The sequence below is a fragment of the Larus michahellis genome, chromosome 2, assembly GCF_964199755.1.
Source record: "Larus michahellis chromosome 2, bLarMic1.1, whole genome shotgun sequence".
Taxonomy (NCBI): Eukaryota; Metazoa; Chordata; class Aves; order Charadriiformes; family Laridae; genus Larus; species Larus michahellis.
The window spans coordinates 71972370-71992452 of NC_133897.1; the positions used below are offsets into that span (position 1 = coordinate 71972370).

The 20083-nt window shown below is 44.2% G+C and overlaps 1 protein-coding gene across 1 annotated transcript; it reads left to right on the top strand.

Annotated features, from left to right (window-relative positions):
• The first annotated feature begins 105 nt into the window (after positions 1-105).
• CD83 (CD83 molecule) lies at positions 106-14730 on the top strand. The gene is made up of 5 exons (XM_074573510.1): positions 106-257; positions 386-516; positions 10726-10942; positions 11056-11159; positions 13071-14730. Exons 1-5 carry the CDS (start codon positions 215-217, stop codon positions 13227-13229), a joined length of 654 nt encoding a protein of 217 aa, XP_074429611.1. The 5' UTR covers positions 106-214; the 3' UTR covers positions 13230-14730.
• Positions 14731-20083: the final 5353 nt, after the last annotated feature.

Consider the following 20083-nt stretch of genomic DNA (forward strand, 5'->3'; position numbering starts at 1 on the left):
GGAGTGACCTAATAGATTTAATGGGAGGAGCGCTGGCTCCTACATGTAGGGATTTTCCCTGTGACGGGGAGCTTCAAGATAATCTGCCTGGGGATTCCCCAGTCTGCCTCCAGAAATATCACTCTAGAAGCAGTAGCAGTTTCATTCTGCTCTCACAGTCTGTCCTGCAAAGAGGCACGCTGCTGCTGCCCTGTGATTTGAAGCAGTAAACGCCATGTCTTTGGTAGTCTACGCTCTGTTCATTATCCTGTGCAATGGTAAGTGGGGAGCTTTGCATTTTTCTTTCTGGTCTTTCACATTTATTTTGTGGGGATATGTTTTAGGAAGACGGGAAGGATTACCTAAGCAATCTCTTTTAAAGGCCATGTGTACCTGTGCTTTGCAGTTCGGTGCTTGATCCATGGGGCTTCTGTGGTGGTCCCAGGTGTTGCTGTAAGATGTGCTGAAGAAGCGCTGCTGCCTTGTAAAGTTCTTCGGGACTCCTCAGTCACCTACCAGACAGCATCTTGGTATAAAGTAAGAAAAAAGACTAAGTTACTTGAGATTATTTGAGCAGTCTGCTTTGCTTTCCTACCTGATACTGGCTTGTCTTGTACAAAATGGGTTACTTTATGAAGAGGCATCCACTGTCAGTGCAGCAGAGATAAGGCAGCAATGAAAGCAGATCACGGAGAACAGGCGTCTTCCACGTCACTGTAGACAGGCTATTTGAGTGTGATCCCTGAATTGCTCTTGGGCTGCTTCTCTATCTAACTATTGCTGGCTTCCAGGAATCAGAATTCAGGTGATTCCCCACGTACAGCCTGCCAAATACTACTCCAAAGAGGAGTCTTTCCAGGATTTTTTTTCAGAGCAAAAAATGGTATTTAAACCTTGCAACATCAATGATGTTGTCCCTTCATTAATCTCCCTGAAAACAGGCGCTAATTTTTTTCTTTGAAATAGAAGAACTGAACAAGTACTTGCTGTTCTTTAGGAAGATTTGACTAGTGGGGGTGGACATTAGGGCAGGATATGCAGAAGGCACAAGGAGAGAGAGAAATTCTGAGTTATCTCATTGCAGTCACAAAGTAAAAGTTACATTTTTACTACCCTGATTCAGAATTCCATCTCTAAAGCAGGAGAGCCGTGCTGACCACCTATTTGCAGGAGGGGCTACAAGGATCAATTGGCTAATGAGCAGAAAAGTCATGCTCAACACTTTAACAATGGAATTTCTCATAGAAAGAGAGGCAGAGTTGCCCAGTGGTTGAAGAAGGGGCTGTTGACTTGCTGTATGGGACCGTGTATTTGCATCTCAGTGCATAGTTTCAGCTTACGGTGTGAGCCAAATTAACAGGAGAAAAAAGAAGGTTTTGTTCTCCCCCATTCACCACTGCCAGCCATGCACTCCTGCTGCTTACCATGGGCCAGTTCTGGTGGTCCTCTGGTTGCCTATTAAGTCAACTCTCTGTTGCATGTTATAATACTGGAAAATCAATCTGTGAATAAAGATTTTGTGAGCTACTAGAGCTGAATTACTTTCTATGTGATGGGAGAGCAGTGGAAGGGAAGGGAAAAAACCCTTTTTTTGGTGGGTGAAAACTGTTAATTTATCTCTGCTAGAACATAAAGCCACAGCCTTAGCTTCCCCAGCAGTTTGGTCAGATACAGTTTTAAAATTATTCCCTACAGTAAACCAACAAACGGTGTTACTAGATAGGGCTTCTGTGGTTGAAACTTGCACTGCATCCGAGTTTCAGTGCTGGTACAACAATGAGCATCTGCCTGCTGACTAGATGGCAACTGTAACCCAAAGATACCTAACGTTGAAAGACCTGTTTCGAACATCTGGCTACCAGCCCATCAGCAAGAGCAGCATCTATAGTCTCCTTCTTTTTCCAAAATGCTGAACTAAGCATGGGTGGGAGACAGACAGGAGAGAATAATGCATTTGGTTGAACATTACTGTGGGAGCTGGGATAGGTGTCAACTTATGCTTTTTTGCACTTTGCTTCAAAAGCTGGATAAAGACATGTATTTTCCATATAGATACATGCTAATTATTTGAGGCCCCATGTTTCCCACAGAGCCTAGGCAGGGCAGGGAGCTCATTGCAGGCAAACCATGCAGTCTGGTGGACCTGGAGGAGTTGAACAGAAGTGGTAAGGGGTGGGGGGAGGAATAAACAGAGAGGTTGACTGGATCCCTGAAAATTCTCCCCCAGGCCAGTATTGGAAGTCAACAAAACCAAAAACATTTTCAGCAGGCTGAAGTGTGGGGATGCTCCAGAAGCATGTCCTTCTGAGTTCAGTGGCAGCTGAGAGGGCCGGACACCAAACAGGAGACAAAAGCTCTGATGAAAGAGTATAAGGAAACCCTGTAAACCCAATTCTGTGTTGTCTCATAGCTCTTTACAGTTCCACCTGGGCACAAAATGACTGCACATGTAGGGCAGGGTGATATTTGATGATGCCTTTTGTGTGTGCCCCTTCCTCGGCAGCCCTCGCTAGTGCTGCTTCCCTTTGCAGCAGTCAGGATGTTACAGCCCAGACTGCCACAGCGTGTCCCCTGCCCTGTCCCACCAATCTCCTCTCCCTCCATGGTCTCCTTGCTCTCCCTGCTTCATTCATTTCACTCAGGAAAAGACTGTTTTTCCAGTGCCCATCATGACAGGACCTCATGCTTTTTTCTCTGCTGGCACTGCTGAAACTACTGAAACTACAAGAAGTAACAAAATCTAGCCAATCTAACAATCTTCAGCTCTTGCCACTATCCTCAGGGGCTGATGGCATCAACCATGGTACCGCAGTCTTGTGGTTACTCATCCCAGAAGAGAGATGGGAAGTGGGGACAGGCAGTTAACGCCACTCTTGATGATGCTAGCCCAAGCCACAGTCACAGCCATATTAGGAAAAGCACAGCTCCAAAGCTAAAAAGCCTGACTCTCAGCAGGAAAAAGTAATTTAGGCTCAGTGTTTTGTGCTGGAGAAGCAATACTTTTTTGACTTGTGGGGCTAGCTAAATAGGCAGCAGCTTAAAGCTTGCTCCTCTCCTCTCCTCTCCTCTCCTCTCCTCTCCTCTCCTCTCCTCTCCTCTCCTCTCCTCTCCTCTCCTCTCCTCTCCTCTCCTCTCCTCTCCTCTCCTCTCCTCTCCTCTCCTCTCCTCCTCTCTTTTTTGGCTGTGTGCTGCTGTCCCCACCCAGCGAAAGGAGGGTGGGGGAATAGCGGAGTGTGACTGGGTGACCCGACGTAGAGAATTAATCTGTTATTTAAAAAACAACTACTGAAGGATTAATCAATAAACACTACGTCTACCCCCAAAGGGCTAATTAAAAGGTAATTCCAACAAATGGTATGAAATTTCAGGCTGTAAAGTTCAAGCAGCTGTTAGGCTAAATCTTTTGTATGAGGACACTTTGAACTGTGCAGTAAATGCAAGCAATTAACCTTTGCTTCTGCTGCTTTAAAAAAATGATGGCGACAACGTTACGGTGCTGCATGTGCAGTTGTTTGCGCAGGGCGAACGTTCAGCAAATAAACCCTTCCATCCCACTGGCACCTCTGCATGCTCTGGCCAGTTACAGGGTACTTTTAAATAGTTTGTTACGATCTGCTTAAAAAAAAAAGAAAAAAAGAAACTATTTAAAAGTACTTGCTTTTTCAGTTCTGTATGGAGAAATAATTGTGTAAAGGAGTTAATATTGTGGTGTCAAAATCCAACTGGATGTAAGTGTTGCATTCAACAGTTCCTTCACTTTTGTTAATGTCTCGTACTGCAAGAAGACGTGCATGTGGTTAACTTGTTGTGTGCCCAGTATCCTGGGAGCTAATTAGATTTTTCTCATGCATGAAGTCATTCTGTGCAGAATCAGTCCGTCAGCTCAGACAAAATAATTTTTACTTAGAAATACTTGAAGTAGGCAGGCCTAGCACACTGGGGGAGAAGGTAGAGCACCAAGTCCTCTTCCAGCCTGGTACAGGTCTCATCCCGTTCACTATGTGGCCATGAAAAAGTTAGAGCGTTCGAAGGGCAACCTACATGCCATAAAACTGTATGTGAGCGGCGTGGAAGTTTGCCAACTGAGAACTGAAAAGTAGGTCATTCTTGCATAAGCACCCAGGCACTGGGAATTGTATATGGAAATACTGGTTTGAATCCCTACAGCCCACCTATGAAACAAGAATCGAGGTAATGAAACTTTACTTACCTTTCTGCCTCGTAGGGCTGTTGAAAACTGAACAGTTTCTCTTTGTGCAGCACATGGAAAATGAGAACCGCTTCATAAAAACTCATAATAATTATCACTTTATATCCAGTTTGAAAACCCAAGTTTAAACACACACAAATGAAGTCCCAGTGGATATTTTGCTATTTTGTTCGTGTGATAGCCAGAGAAGTCTTAATCTAAAACAAGTCTTGAGGAATAGGAAAGAAGGCTGTGCTTCAGTGGAGAGAAGTCTGTTAACTTTATAACACTTCCCTGAAAAATAGAAAATTCTGGCAGAATTAAAGGAGGAAGTCATTATACAAGCAAAAATAAACCTTATAGACATGTAATATTAATCGCACCTTCCTTCAAAGGAAATTACTTTTGCTAAATATGCATAGCTATTCTCTATTAGCATAGGTAAATAGACGCTAAATTGCTTCAGTCTAATTTCTAACATACCTGAAGAAATGCAGTCAAATGCTCCTCAGACATCTATTCAGCTCCAAGTAGCTCCAACACATTGATGATTCGGACAAGAAGGGAGCGGTGGAAATGATTTAATGAGCAAAACAATTCTTTTGCCTGACACAAGCTAGTGCTGGAGCCCTTAGCTGGGAAAAAAAAAACACTAAAGAGGCTATGTGACTGAGTCAGAGGGCTTTTCCAGCTGGCTCATGTGTCACATGCGGTTCCTTTGCTGTTGTTTTGGGGCTAGGTTTTGGGTTTTCTTTTCTTCTTTCTTTTTCCCTCTAAAGCACAGTCAGAGTTCACTCCCATGTGCCCACAATTTATGTCTGTTTTTTTCAAATTTAACATTGGTATCTGTACATGACACTGTATAGGAACCATATGGATGCACCTTCCGCACTAATCAAATGTGAAAGTGCCTTTGTGCTGAAAAATACACCTATCAAGCAGTTTCAGCTCAGTTGTGATTCATTATATGTTGGCTAGTGGGCATTGCCAGAATTCTAGATATTTTGCTTCAGAAAATAAATTCCTTCTGGCTGTATATAGTTTTTAGATCTCTCTAGCAGTCAGAAATTTCAACTTGGCCATTATTCCTGGTATAATTTTAAACAAAACCATTTTTACAATCATCCCACCCTCAGAAGAAAATAAATTAATGTTAATACATTCCACCTTTAAACTGACATCAGTTTTGGACCTGAACCATTTTGTTTGACATAAAAATTTGCTTTTGTGGGAAAAGCGGCTTATATTGGCACTTTGATTTACCTGGGAGCCAACGTGCCACCTTAGTCTGGGAAAAGTTCGATGAGAAAAGGTATTTAATGAGAGCAGAGAACAAGAGTTAATTTAACAACTGCCTGCTCTTACATGTACAAGATAAAATTAAGTTTTAATTGATTGGTTGGGTGTAACTACTACAGTGTGGGTGAATTGCCTTTGTTTAGTGGCACTATCATGTAATCCTGTAGCAGTTTTCAAAGCTGCAGCTAAACCCCAGCCAGCTAGGACCAAGCAAAGTGTTCCTCCTCCTTTTTCCACCTTGTTTTCAGTTCTCTGAAAAAGAAATATTTGCTGAAGAGCACTTAAATTTTGTAGGCCCTAATTATCCCACCTATTTCTCGTAATTCATCCAGTCACAGCACAGAAATATATCAGCTCAGCGGTACTTTCAATCAAACCTATTCCATTTTAATATCCACTGGATCACCGTTACTATTCTTACCAACAAGCTCCGGGCTAGGAGAAACTTAAGAGGAATCAGCCAAATGACTAGAGAATAGATGTGGGTAAATAGCAACCTCTTTAGACCAAGTGTTTCCAAGCTTTTGGGAACTAGAATAACTTTCAATTAAACTCACTAAAATAAGGCAACTAGAGCTGGTTGCTCAAGGCCGTGTTCAGTCGCATTTTTAATATCTCCAAGGATGAAGACTCCCCGCCCTCTCTGGGCAGCCCATTCCAGTGTTCAACCACCCCTACAGTAAAAAATGTTTTTCTTCTGTTTAAATGGAATTTCCTGAATTTCAGTTTGTGCCCATTGACTCTTGTCTTGCCTCTGGAGGCCACTGAGAAGGGTCTGTCTTCAGCTTCTTTATCCCCCTGGCAATCAGGTACATATTGATAAGATGCTCCTAAGCCTTGTCTCCTCCAGGCTGAACAGTGCCAGCTCTCTCAGCCTCTCCTTATATGTCAGAAGCGCAAATCTTGAATAATCTTGGTGGCCCTTCACTGAACTCTCACCAATATGTTCATATGTCTCTCTCGTACTGAGAAGCCCAGCACTGGACCCAGCAATCCAGGTGTGTCTCACCAGTGCTAAGAAGAGGGGAAGGATCACCTCCCTCCCCCTGCTGGAGATGTCCTGCTTAGTGCAGCCTAGGAGGCTGTTGGCTGCCTTTGCCACAAAGGCTCATGGCTGGCTCATGGTCAGCTTGGTGCCCACCAGGACACCAGGGCCTTTCCAGCAGTATGGCCCCAGCCTGTTCTGGTGCCTGGAGTTATTCGTCCCCAGGGGCAGGACTTGGCACTTCCCCTTGTTGAACTTCATGAGGTTTTTGTCAGCCCATGTCCCCAGCCTGTCGAGGTCCCTCTGGATGGCAGCACCACCCTCTGGTGTATCAGCCACTCCTCCCAGCTTTGTGTCATCTGCGAGCTTGCTGAGCACGGTCTCTGTCCCAGTGTCCAGGTCGTTAATGAAGGTGTTGGACAGTATCAGCCCCTGGGGGTAGCATTTCCTCTCATTGCTATGGAGGTGATGAAAAACAATAGACTTAGCACCCGCCCCCCAGCTGATTTCTGAAAAAGCCTGTCACAGACATGACCGCTGGCCAATGGATATGCGACAATAAACATAAACTCTCATTTCCTTTGTTGTTCAGTTTTTCTTAATGTGTAGTTTTATGCACGTAGGCGGAACGACGCTGCCAGCCTGCAGGTCCCCATTTCCCAGCAAAATTCTTGCTTCAGCAACCCCCAGCAGCCAGCATGCCAACGAGACCCTTTTTATGCAAATGGCTGCAGTAGCATTTCTACCGGCCCCCGCACGAGTCATGGTCTGCCTTTTGAATTTTGGTAAAGTCATTAACAGCAAACATGGGAGCAGGAAAAGACCACCTCCCTTTCCTCCTCCCGCTGGCAGTGGGGAGCAGCAGGGGGGGGCCGGCGTGCCGCAGCTCGCTCGCCAGCGCAGCGGAAGGGAGATTGAAATGCAAACGAAAAAGCGGGCGGAAAAATATTTTGTTGCTGATTAAAGAAGAGGAAGGTCCCTACACAAGTGGATTTCTGCCATCAACCCTCTAAGCTTGCGTGGAATTAATTAGGTAAAACCCCTAGCATTTACCTTGGGCTGGGGTATCACCTGGAGGACACTTGGCATGAATTAGTGGTGGATTATCATAGGAGCTGGAGCTGCGAAATGATCTGTCTAGTGAGAGTCTGCCAACTAATTCACAGGAGGTGGCAAACAAAGTGGCATTTTCGTAATTTTAATTAGGTTTGGGGGGAAAAGAGGTTAGTTTGAATAGAGCAAGAGGCAGAATGATGACCTTACTGAATATCTCATGGACTTCGTTTTGCACAGCTGGGATATGGGGACACACTCTGCAAATTTGCTCAGATGTTTCCTCTCTACTTAGAGAATTTAAAAAGGGAGGTGTTGATGGTTTTTTTGAGAAGATAATAGGAGGTAAGATTGCAGTGGAAAAAAGCTTGGTTCAGGCATCAGAGAGAGGGCTGCTGTGACCTCTGAGTAGGGATGGATGCGCCGCATGTGGAGGCTGGAAAAATGCCACCAGATGTCTCTGTAGCCTTAAAAATGTAGGGAGGCTGCTGGGCACACCAGCACCAGCACGGACTGCCTTCCCTGCCTTTGCTCTGCAGTGAAGGGTAGATTTAATGGAGAAAGACAGGCATGCAAATCCCGAATTAAACCCACACGTATGAACCGTTCCTCCTCCTCCCCAAATGCAAAGGCTTGTGACCCCCATCCGGATTGCGACTGGTTTCCCTCCAAGTAAAGGAGCCAGATTAGGCCACAAGGTAACTTTTTCTTCTGTTTTGGAGAAAGGCTGCTCGTGCAGCTTCATGGACAATACCTTGCTTTATGCAGAGCGGGTCTGTGCAAGGCAAAGTTATGACTGACTTCCTTGTCCCCAGGGTCACCATCGATGTATGTGTGACAGCAACCGAGCACCTCAAAAAGCTTTGAAGGCAATAATCAATCCTATCCCTCAGTGTCCCCATAAAATAGAGAAGTTAAATCATTTACCAAAAATCTCACTGGGAATAAGCACATGGTCAGGCATAGGATACAGGGACTTAATTTACTTCTCCCTTATATTAGCAGTGGTGATTACAATTGCATACAGAAACATCAAAGTGTTTTCTGATTCCCACAAGAATCACAGCACCATTTACCACCCAAGACAGCAATTATTTATGCTACCAGTGAATTAAAAAAACCAAACAAAAAACAAACCCCCAAACTAATTTTCTGTGTGTAGGTCAGACCTCTTATCTGCATTTTAGGGCAACGCGAAGGGCAGCCAGGCTGGTTCTCTTTATTGCCCTGTGGGCAGTTTTAAATTTCACTGAGAAAGGGGGTGGCAAGGGAAGGGAGAGTGGCAAAAATTAGACCTGAGGGAGGTCAACTCTATCCACTTAACTGCTATTGACCCACTTGTAACCAGAGCTGAGCCCAGCCTGGGTATTGGAATTCCTCTGGCAACGTCTCTGACAATGTGCAGGCCCCAAAAATGTCTAAATCTCTGTAGCACAGTGAGGTCCCTACAACCTGAAAACCACCATAGATACTGCTTGTCTCATAGCTACTTGAGGCTGAGAGTAATAAGAAAGAGAAGCTGGGGTAAATTTACTGAGGGATTAAAAAGAAGAAGGTACTTTCTTCCCTCTTGCTGGGTCAAGTGCGGAAAGCCCCAGGGAATTACTGCTCTGTGTTTCAGTTGATGGTCTAAAAAAACCCCCAAACCTTTTTGAGAAAGGATCTGTACCGTTATGAAAATCTTGTGCTTCAGTTTGATTCCCCAGTTCCTGAAAAGTTCCACAACTTGCAGCTTGTTTTACACCATTTTAGGGCTGCAAAAGTAGCAAAGTATAATGGAGCGTCAGGGCCATATTTCTCTCCAGACTCCCAAGTACGCTTTCCTCACGCTTTTCCCCGTGAAAGAAAGAGAAACCAGATACTCCTAGCCTCGGTATGAGAAAATTGTGTTAATTTTAATAACTTACAGTGTAACTGTTATACCCTGATGCAGTAGCTATACTGATAGAAAGTAAGCACCAACATGCGACCCAAAAATGTGTCTATTAAAATGAAATAATAAAAATAAAAAAGGCTTGGCTTACATTACTTATAGATTTGGCTGAAAAGCTGAGCCTCGGACTGTAGGAGCTGGCTCTGGCTCTGCTGGTCCAGAGAAAGATTGAATTCATTACTCGGGAAACCTTCATAGAGGGCACGCTGCCTTGAATCCCAGGGAGCAATGTCGACGAATAAGAATGGACACGAGCTAATTCAAACCCGTCTCCCATCTTTCAAATCAAGTTAGTGATTTCTCTCTTCTTTGTGGTTCCCAGCCAATTGTCATTTTCAGTGCATCCTATCACCCTGCAGTACAAACTGTTCTGGGAATACACTTCATTCCTCCAGCAGCCTCTCAGCAATGCCAAGGAATGTAGCTCTTCTGGTTACAATTAAGAAATTCAACATACAAATGCTCCCCAAGTGCACCAGAACCTGCTTGTGACCTTCACGCAACCGAATCTGAAGGAGTCGCGGCAATTTTTGTTCTTTGGTTCCAATAAAGAGTGGAGGGGAAGGGGAGGAGGGAAACCCCCCCGCCTCGTTCCTCCAGAGAGGCACCGTAGTCTCAGGGGTCAGCTGCGCAGAAACTGGCACGGGGAAGTGCGGTTTCCAGGGCTGCGTTCCCACGAGGACCTCTGGGCTGCAGGGTTGCTGGGAGGATGCCATCCCGCTGCGGCGTGCCTGCCAGGATGGCAGGTTTCATAGTTGCCGGCAGCAGAAGGTGGCAAGCGTGCTGGCAGGGCGAGCGCAGGCAGCAGCGGAGCCTACCTGCCTGATGCCACCCTCTCCTGGGGACACCTGGTCCCCAGAGCCACTGCTAAGCAGCTGGCTAGGCTGCCTCTTGCTGCCTGAGTTCCGTCCCCGTGGACTCTCGCTCTCTGTTCGAACGCTTTTGGGGCCTCGGCATAGACACCGTGAGAGCAAACTCTACCACTGCCTTTTATCGTGTTATATCTCTACCAGGATCGTGCCCAGGTGAGGCAGATTATGAAGCTATTACAGCATAGCTCTATAGTATCTATTTATAAATACAGTGTCTATTTAAGCAAAAAAGCAAATACTTTTTGATTGTTAGCATGAACGTATTAGATGCTTTTGAGGTCTCCCTCCCCCCCAGCCTCTCTTCAACCTCTGCATTTTTGCATTTTCAAGCATAAGCCAGCTCTAAAGCTCTCTTTCCCCTAAAGCTCAGGATGACAGTGTTGCCCAAGACGAGAAATATATTTGTATTTTCCAGATGGCTGGCGATGGCGAAGGAATAGCATGGAAGGTCCTTGACGTGGAATCTCATTATCCAAAAGAACTTGGGGGGTCCCTGGAGCTCTCCAATGACACCTTCTTTTCACTGAGGATCAAAAACGCGACCAGCCAGAACAGCGGGACATATAAGTGCACTTTGGGTGAACAGAGTGGAGAACGCAATCTGAGTGTCACAGTCACATTAAAAGTAACAGGTATAGTAGAGACTCTTGACTGTCCCATGCTCCCCATGGCATTTCATGAAGGTAATAGTTTAAAAATGTTTAACAAACACCAGAACAATGTAACACCTTGCTTTACATTTTAGGTTGCCCTGGAATAGAAGATGAAAAATTAAAAAAATACAAAACCGAGCTTTTCATGCTGACATGCCTTGGGATTTTTTACTTGCTGCTCATCTTTTTTACCTGTGTAAGTAATTCCCTTTCTCATAAACAAACAACCAAAACCAACAAAAAAACCCCACTCATTTTCTCTGCTAGCGCCACCTTAAGACAGCCAGTCAGAAGTTGGTGTTCATACTTAATTAGTGATCAAATCCTTTAAACACTCTCGTGATATTTTCAAAACCAGAGGGAACTCAGGTGCATGAGGAACACAGGATGGAGTCCCAAAGAGATAAAACATTTCGCTACACCCTGATCTAACTCAAACCAGAGAGTTATTTTCCTGCACCCCGCTGCCCGTTTCTGCTTCCAGTTACCCTGAGTGCGAGCTGCTCTTCGGTTTAAGGGGACCTCAACAGCTCTTCTGGTTCGGTACTTGGGAACAGGATTTGCTTGAGATGGAGGCACAGGCCCCTGGGATCCCTTCCTCACCTATGGCATTTCCTATGTGTGGCGGCATGAGGGACAAGTTCAAATCCATCTATTTTTTGCCTCAGTTTCCATAGCTGTAAACTATTGACAACCCCGTTTCAGATGGTCATTTTTGTGAGGCTCCGTCTTTCTTGGTAAACAGATGTTTTAAGATCCTTGGAAAAGAACCTCCTTGGGCTTTTATCCATACCCTTAACGCTGGCTCGTAGTTCTGGGGAGGAGGTATTTGGGAATGTCACTTCACAGAAGCCAAACTATGCTTTGCCTGTGGTAATGTTGAAGTCAACCACTCGTGCAGAGGTCTGCGCCTCCGGGCTTCGAGGTAGCATGAGCCGTTGGTGTCAGTAAAGTACAACACCGGCTGCATTTCTAATTAAAAATAAAACCAAACCAATGCCAGCGTTTTGGGAGGTCAGATTTAACTTCTGCTGCCTATTTCGTATTTGCCTTCTTGTTTTGTTCCTCAGCAGATGAATCATAACTGTTGATTGGAGAATATCTAATTAGCTGCAGCTAAATGTAGCTTTTCATGTATCTTCAGGGAGCAATTAAATTTATGCCTGTCTCTTTTTTAGATTGACAATCCTGCCAGTAATTTGTGCCGTTCAGACTAAAGTTTGACAAGATAAGTCTTGTAGGAATTTGTTAGGATGAAAGTATGAAAGCAAGGATATCACTCAGAAGAGACAGATGCCCCTGTTCTGCTCAGTGTCCTGAAAGAATTTCAGCTCTCTAAAGGAACGTTTCCTTCCCCATACGAAAAAAAAGTCCCAGCTGTAGTGGTGCAGTCAAAAAAAAGCAGAGCTGCGTAGTGAAGATAATCACTCTGGTGGAATTATGTGTATTTTACTGTTGGTTGAGGTCCAGTCTCAGGTATCAACCTAGCTTTCATCAAAGTTTAATATTGCCCTGATCTCACAAGTGAGCTTCATTATTTAAAGTGCCTGTTAAGTTCTTACAGGTTGCCTTGTCCTCTCTCTCCTCTAATGCAGATTGTGCCTAACCTCCGCTAAATTCAACAGTGACATTAAGTTTTAGACCGCTGTCAGGACTGGGGCTTTACTTTGACAACTTGATGAAAATATTTTGGGCACTGACCTGTATTGAAAGCAGGTGGAAACCACACTTGCAAGAGCTTGGTGCAAGGTCTGTTCATATGAAAACATGCTCTGGTGGCATGCTCTTGCATGCTCTAGTGGCAGAGACTGTACGTTGTTTGGTTGGACTCGATGATCTTAAGGGTCCTTTCCAACCATGAAGATTCTGTGAAAACTTGAATTAAATATAAATATCCTTTTGTGTCTAAGGCTTTTGTCCTATGAAGCTCCTTGATTGACCAAGAAACAGCAGCTTTTCTTTGTACCGTGTGCTCCTGGTGACAAATAAATGGAAAAGGTGTTATGTATGGTTAGCAAAGAGGAAAATCAATGCTTTCAACTCTTTAAAAAATTGCCTTTCATAGGAACCCTCGGTTTTAAACTTTCCTTTCTGTTTTCTGTTTCAGACATGCCTAAGAAAAGACAGTATGTCTCCCAATTATCAAAAAAACAGACCAGATATGAAACACATGCTCACCCTCATCAATGTACATGAAATGACAACTTTCCAGGATTTAAACAGTGACAACACTTGCAAAAATGGGCTTACTTCAAGTTCTGTCTAAGTTGATGTTGACAGGACCGTGGGCTCATCAGTAAACATGACACAAGCTGGATGGCTGAGTGGTATGGAGAGGAAATAAATGATAATATATGGCCTCTTTGGAACAGCCTGAAAGTATAGGTAACCCGTCAGTGACCTGCTTGTGCTGGACAAGCCTTCGAAAAGCAGTGTTGTGCACTACAGTAACTTCTAGGAGTCAGGCAGCTAAAAAATACCATTACAGCTACACAACAGTGTTATGATGCTGTTATGAAGTTGGTATCAACTTTATTTCACTCTGCTGTGCAACCCTCTTCTTCTGAGCAAGAACGCTCCTGTGATACGAAGACCAGGTTATAAGGAGGCCGTGGCAGCGCAAAGCTGGGTAATTAAGCTCTTCACTGAACTAATAGCTCTCATCTTTGAAAAGCAAACACAAAAAGTTCTGCAGTATGAAAAGCTAAGTGTGCGGGGCTGTCTCTGCTCCGAACCTGGTTCTGGATGGAGTTCCTTTACTGCAAACGGGATGTAACTTCTCATGCGTTGTTCAAGTAAACTGAAGAGGTAACTTCATGCTCTTGTCCTGGGTGGATCAAATCAACATTCGCTTTTGAATCTCAGAGTGACAGACAGGCTGGAATGTAAGAAGGGAGAGAATATTCTGGAAGTCTTTCTGGACCAAGAGGAACTTTCTATCTCTGCAAGAGAAACAGGGACACGTTTCCCAAGGGCATCTCTAGACAGGTGAATCCACAGGAAGCTTCAATGAGACTGTTAACCTTAAAGCAACAAAAATAAGAATGACGCAGCCAGTGATATTAAGGACATGTAAAGATGACTTATTCTGTGGTTTATAAACATGAAGCCAAATGTAGGCGACATCTATGTCAGTCAAGTTACATGAGTGATAACCAAAGCAATGGCTTGGAAGAAATCAACCGTCCATAGCTTTGGGATGTACCAGGTCAGCCATGAGATATAGAAATGGGAGACGAGACGCATGAGCACCTGCTTTTGATGTTGACAGCGTGCAGTATATATGACACAAGGACAGAGAGACTGTGGGTGTTTATGCCACAACATGAGAATTTGAGCCAGAACATGTGAATTTGCAAGCACTTAAGAACACAATCTTAAAAAAAAAATAAAAATCCTTCAAGAGTTAAACTGCGACATTAGGATTTTTAATGCAGTTTGGAATTGCAGGTGGTGACAAGGAGGCTCTTTCTAGAATCCTTTGACTAATTTTGAAGCGCTGATGGAAGGAAAGCACTGCGCATCCCTCGGTAGGGCCTCTGTTAGCAGAGTAGATGTCTGCATTGGTGGAGTCCGAGGGGCTTATGACCAGAAGAATGGTTACAAGGGATATGCAATTTACTTAGAGCATGGTAAATTAGTGCCACATTTGCTTTTTTATAATCAATTTTTACATATAAATGTGTGGAACATACTTGAAATAAAAGTTCAGAAGTAACCTACCATTTGTCTTTGTGTGCCACATATGGCAAATAAACCCAGAAATACTCCGTATCAATTGCATTTTATTTTACAACCAACATAATTACATCAAATAATGTAGATGCCTGATCCAGCCTCTTCTGTGGGAGAGGGCGTGTATGTGTATATAATTGATTAAGCAATGGACAATTTTATGCATTTCTAAGGAACTAAGATCATTTAAATTTTCCTCAAATTTTCACTTTGTGTCCAAAGTATATTCTAAACCACCTGTTCTCTACTGACAGGCAAGTCGTTAGGGGAAACACAAGGGTGTTTCAGTTTACCCATGGTCACTTTTGAACATGGTGCACCATCACAGGTGACCTGTATGTTTAGATGGCAGTAATACGAACTGAATGTGCATGGGTAATAACTGCCCTAGGGTACATCAAGTTTCTCCATTTGGTCAGAAAGGCTTAATACCTGACAGTCATAGTTTTTTTGTTTATTATTTTTTTTATTATTATTAATTGCTTTTTTTAGGAGAGAGGACAAGAGGAAGGAAGCAAAATGTTCAGTTGAAAGGGGTTGATAATTAATCAGCAGCAAAGGCTGAAACACTTTTAAAATTATTTCTTCAGATGAATAAATAGCATCAGATCAGATAGGACAGAATGAAAAAAGGGACTTTGTGTAAGCAACTATACCCATTATTTTTTCCCCGAGCCAAACTCTGTGCAATCCAGAAGATGGGGCCTGAGGCAACAACACTGGGAGTCAAATTTCAGGCCCAGCAGTTTCAGGCTGGTTGATTCTGGGGATTTGCTGTACGCCGAGCTGTGCAGTAGAAGTAATCACGTTCAGGGCCACTTAAATGCATTAAAGAGTTTAGAAGGCACAAGCAGTGAGAAAGTCTTATGCCGAGATGCTTGACTGAATCACAGAGCTGGAGAGAAACAGGCAACGTCCTAAAGCGATGAAGGTACTTGCACATCTGGCACATAAAGGATGTAAAGAAACTCTTGTGGCATTGTAGGACAAAACCTAACATTAGCTAGAAATATTAAGAATAAAAACCAGACAACTGAACAATAAAAGCTAACATATCACAGCAACTTCAGCACTAACAAGGAAGAAAAAAAAAATTAAAAAAAAATCATATGTGGGCTGGAAATCTTACAAAATGAGCTACACATTTTTCAACATAGTATCTCAGAACAGACAGTCTTTTCCTTGCAATATGGCCCAATTTATATTTCGAAATTACTGCCTCAGCTAGCTTGGCGTACAAGGGATGAGCCCATGCACACGTTCTATAAACTTTAACACTTCATTATTACAGGGAATGTGTTGTGGATTGCACAATCGAGAAGCTGTTTTGATTATACAGATTAATTGCTTTGTTGGAGAGAAAAAAATATTTTCCACCACTCTTATTATCGATGCCTGCAGTTTTGTAAGATATTATAAAAGTATATGTTTATGCTAGAACTGTTCTTTGCAATACTTTCTTACAATACGTTTTAGAATGAGGAATTCAGTTAATCTCAATAAATCCATGAGGTGGGAAATACCATAATCTTTGTTTTATAAATAAAAGCTAAGACACCTGGAAATCAGAAAGCTCCTGAAGAAGTCTGGATCAGAAATGGTAAAGGATCCAACATTTCCCCGCGCTCCTCTGGGTGCCTTAACCACAGGAGCTTCCTTGTTAATATTTCCTGTGGGTTTTGAACTTTTTCATTGATTTTTTTTTTCCACTGTAATCTGCATTTTTTTGTTGTTTTGTCCAAAGGTGAACCATCTGCATTCAAAGATAATAACAAGCATTATACACAAAATTACTCATTCAGAGAGAGTTTGTATGCCTGTGATTATGGAATATACAGCGAAACACTGCACCACAAGGGGAAATTACCCCAAAGAGGAATTGCAACAGTCATACACCAGAGCTAAATGAATATCCAAAATGGCAATGAGGGAAAGCTAAAGGACAAAATCCACAAAATGCTGAGTGTATGAGTTATAGCCCTTAGCTAAGCCTGATTTGTGCGGCTAGCACTTACATAGCAGATAACCCAGACTGACAGTGACCTTGACAGCATTGCAACGGTAATATTTCCTGTAAAGGCTGAACAGTTTTCAACCTATTTCTCCTGAGCAGAACTTACAAACAGGCTCGTATTCAACAACGTGGTCTAAAGTAATCCTCGGTATGTGCCTGTGAATGCTACAAACAGAATAGGGTTCTTTGGGCATGCCGAATGCCCGCCTCCCTTCTTTCTTCTGCCCTTGAATAAGTCCATTTTGGAGAACATAAGGGGCATTTCCCTGGCGCACGCATTCCCTTCCTTCCCCCTCTCAGCGTGGCGCTGAGGAGCCATGCAGCGTGGGAGGGATCCGGTTCCAAGCCCATTGAGCAACTGCAAGTATTTAGCGACCTTCTCAACCATACGTCTGCCCCTTGGGAACTGCAATTGATTTTCCTCGTCTCTGTACATGAAGACAGCGCTTCTACACTATGTTACAGCTACATAGTTAGAAGAAAATTGGAAGTGATTTCCCCACACCTCCTTTTTAAGCGAATACCCGTGAAACCCTGATTCGTAAGTCATTTGTGGAACAAACTGCTGGGGACATTAAAGAGTTACAAGTAAACGCAATACCAAATTTTTCAGTTGATGATCTGTTGTCCCTTCATTTCGCTGCTAAGATCTGTGTTTGCAGCACTCTGCTTTTCGCTGACTACAGCTGATATTACTTCTGCGTAAAGCTGCAAGAAGAGTGCTGTAAACTCTCTGGAGTGGTGACGTAAATCCTGAAAAATGCACCAAGGGAATGGGTGGTGGCAAGACCGACATGGTTCGCTGCAAGGAGCAGTAGATCCTTTGAAGGCTTCATCTTACATCCAAGCCATACGAGTCTTCCCACCCTTTGATGGAAAAGCTTGCTACATCCCTGCGGCTGAGTTACAAGGGCATCTGTTACACTGCAAATGGACAGCCTGGGCTGATTTTAAGCATTTGCTCTGTTACAAGACAAATGTCACGGCCAGTGCCAAAAAAAAAAAACCCACCCCAAAACCAACCAAAACCAATAAACCCAACTCCATGGGCAGATTGAAGGCAAGGGGCAACAACTAAGATCCTAAGGGAAACATGGATTGCACAAGCCCAGTGCAAACATGGGCTTTGCCCTCTGCAGAGTCTTTCAGCACCTTCTGTGAATGGAGTAAGAACAGCCTGTAGTGGTTAGGGGATTTTTTTGTTTGGTGGTTTTTAAAAACAATTGCACTGTGTGCCTCAGTTTACCTGTCTATAAATGCGAATGAATGGGTTCAAGTGTTGTCTTGTGTGAGAGGCAAGGAAATTGGCAATATTTACACCTTGTTGCCTACTTGGAGTGGAAAGGAACTTTTTACCCCAGTTGTCCTTCAGGGGAGAGAACAGGAGGCTTGAACTGGTGGACATTAACATTAAGGGAAAAAGGCCCTGCTGACAAGAGAAACTGGATTAATAAGAATTGGTAAGTAGAAAAATACAGGAGTCTCTGCAAATGCTGGGGTCTAGACCAAGCACCTGTAACACAAATGTGTGACAGCTTCTACCCACTCCCTTTTGCTATTTTCATCCCATCTGAATTCCAGCTCTGCCAATTCACTCTCACATCTGTTCTCAGACTTGGTATTAACACTGATTTAATCACATTCCTTCCATGTACTGAGCTGGAAATGTAGGGTTACGTACAAGCCAGGAGAAATTAACCCCTTCCCTTTGTTAGCACCAGCTAGCATGCCTCTCTTGCGATGTGGCTGCTGGTGTTCAGGTGAGCAGCCAAGCTCATGGGGCTGCCTCAGCTCCCTGAATGGAGCGTGTGTTGAGCACAACATTACTGCTGAAATAACCTTGGGGTCCGTACTGAGCACAAGAGGTCTGGATGGCCAGCAGCATCTGCAGCTATGTGGACAGGAACACAGACAGCAGATCAAGTAGATCCCCCTCCTCAGCACTCCTTAGACCACACCTAAATACCTTGTCCAGGTCTGGGCCCCCAAAACTGTCCCCAAGGCAGTCAGGGCTGGGGTGCTTGCCCTGTGGGGAGAGATGAGGGACTGGAGTTTGTTCTGCCTGGAGAAGACATGGGTTTGGGGACACCTGAAAGCATTCCCCCCCAGTACCTATGAGGAAGTTAGTCTTTAATGGTAAGTTCAGTTGTTCTCCAGGTACCCAGCCCCTGAGCTGCAAGACAGGGACAGGAAGCAGAGTAAAGCCCCCATAATCCAAGGGGAAATGGTTAACGACTTGCTATGCCACTTAGACACACACAAGTCTACGGAGCTGGATCTGATCCATCCAAGGGTACTGAGGGAGCTGGTGGAAGTGCTCACCAAGCCACTTTCCATCATTTGTCATCAATCCTGGCTAACTCGGGAGGTCCCAGTTGACTGGAGGTTAGCAAATGTGATGCCCATCTACAAGAAGGGCCAGAAGTAGGATCCAGGGAACTACAGGCCTGTCACTGTGACCTCAGTGCTGGGGAAGGTTATGGAGCAGATCATCTTGAGCACCATCACATGGCATGTACAGGACAACCAGGTGATCAGGTCCAGTCAGCATAGGTTTATAAAAGGCAGGTCCTGCTTAACTATCTCCTGATCTCCTTCTATGACAAGGTGACCCACTTAATGGATGAAGGAAAGGCTGTGGATCTTGTCTACCTAGACTTTAGTAAAACCTTTGATGCTGTTTCCCACAGCATTCTCCTGGAGAAACTGGCTGCTCATGGCTTGGATGGATGTATGCTTCTCCGGGTGAAAAACTGGCTGGATGGCCAAGCCCAAAGAGTTGTGGTGAATGGACTTAAATCCAGTTGGCAGCCACATACAAGCGGTTTTCCTCAGGGCTCAGTATTGGGGCCTATTCTCTTTAATATCTTTATCAACTATCTGGATGAGAGGATCGAGTGCACTCTCAGTAAGTTTGCAGACGACACCAAGTTGGGCGGGAGCATTGATCTGCTTGAGGGAAGGAAGGCTCTACAGCTGGATCTGGACAGACTAGATCAATGGGCTGAGGCCAATTGTATGAGGTTCAGCAAGACCAAGTGCTGGATCCTGCAGTTTGGTCACACCACCACCATGCAATGCTACAGGCTTGGGGAAGAAGGGCTGGAAAACTGCCTGTTGAAAAAGGACCTGGGGGTCTTGGTCGACAGCCGTCTGAATATGAGCCACTAGTGTGCCCAGGTAGCCAAGAAGGCCAAGAGCATCCTGGCTTGTATCAGAAATAGTGGGATGAGATGGACTAGGGAAGTAATTATCCCCCTGTACTCGTCCTTGGTGAGGCAGCACCTCAAATATTGTGTTCAGTTTTGGGCCTCTCACTATAGGAGGAACATTGAGGCTCTGGAGTGCATCCAAAGAAGGGCAATGAAGCT

Excerpts from the sequence above, each read along its gene's own strand:
- CD83 (XM_074573510.1), top strand. The coding sequence starts at position 215 with ATGTCTTTGGTAGTCTACGCTCTGTTCATTATCCTGTGCAATG. Across the intron at positions 258-385 it reads GTTCATTATCCTGTGCAATG|TTCGGTGCTTGATCCATGGG; the intron begins GTAAGTGGGGAG and ends TGTGCTTTGCAG. Across the intron at positions 10,943-11,055 it reads AGTCACATTAAAAGTAACAG|GTTGCCCTGGAATAGAAGAT; the intron begins GTATAGTAGAGA and ends TTTACATTTTAG.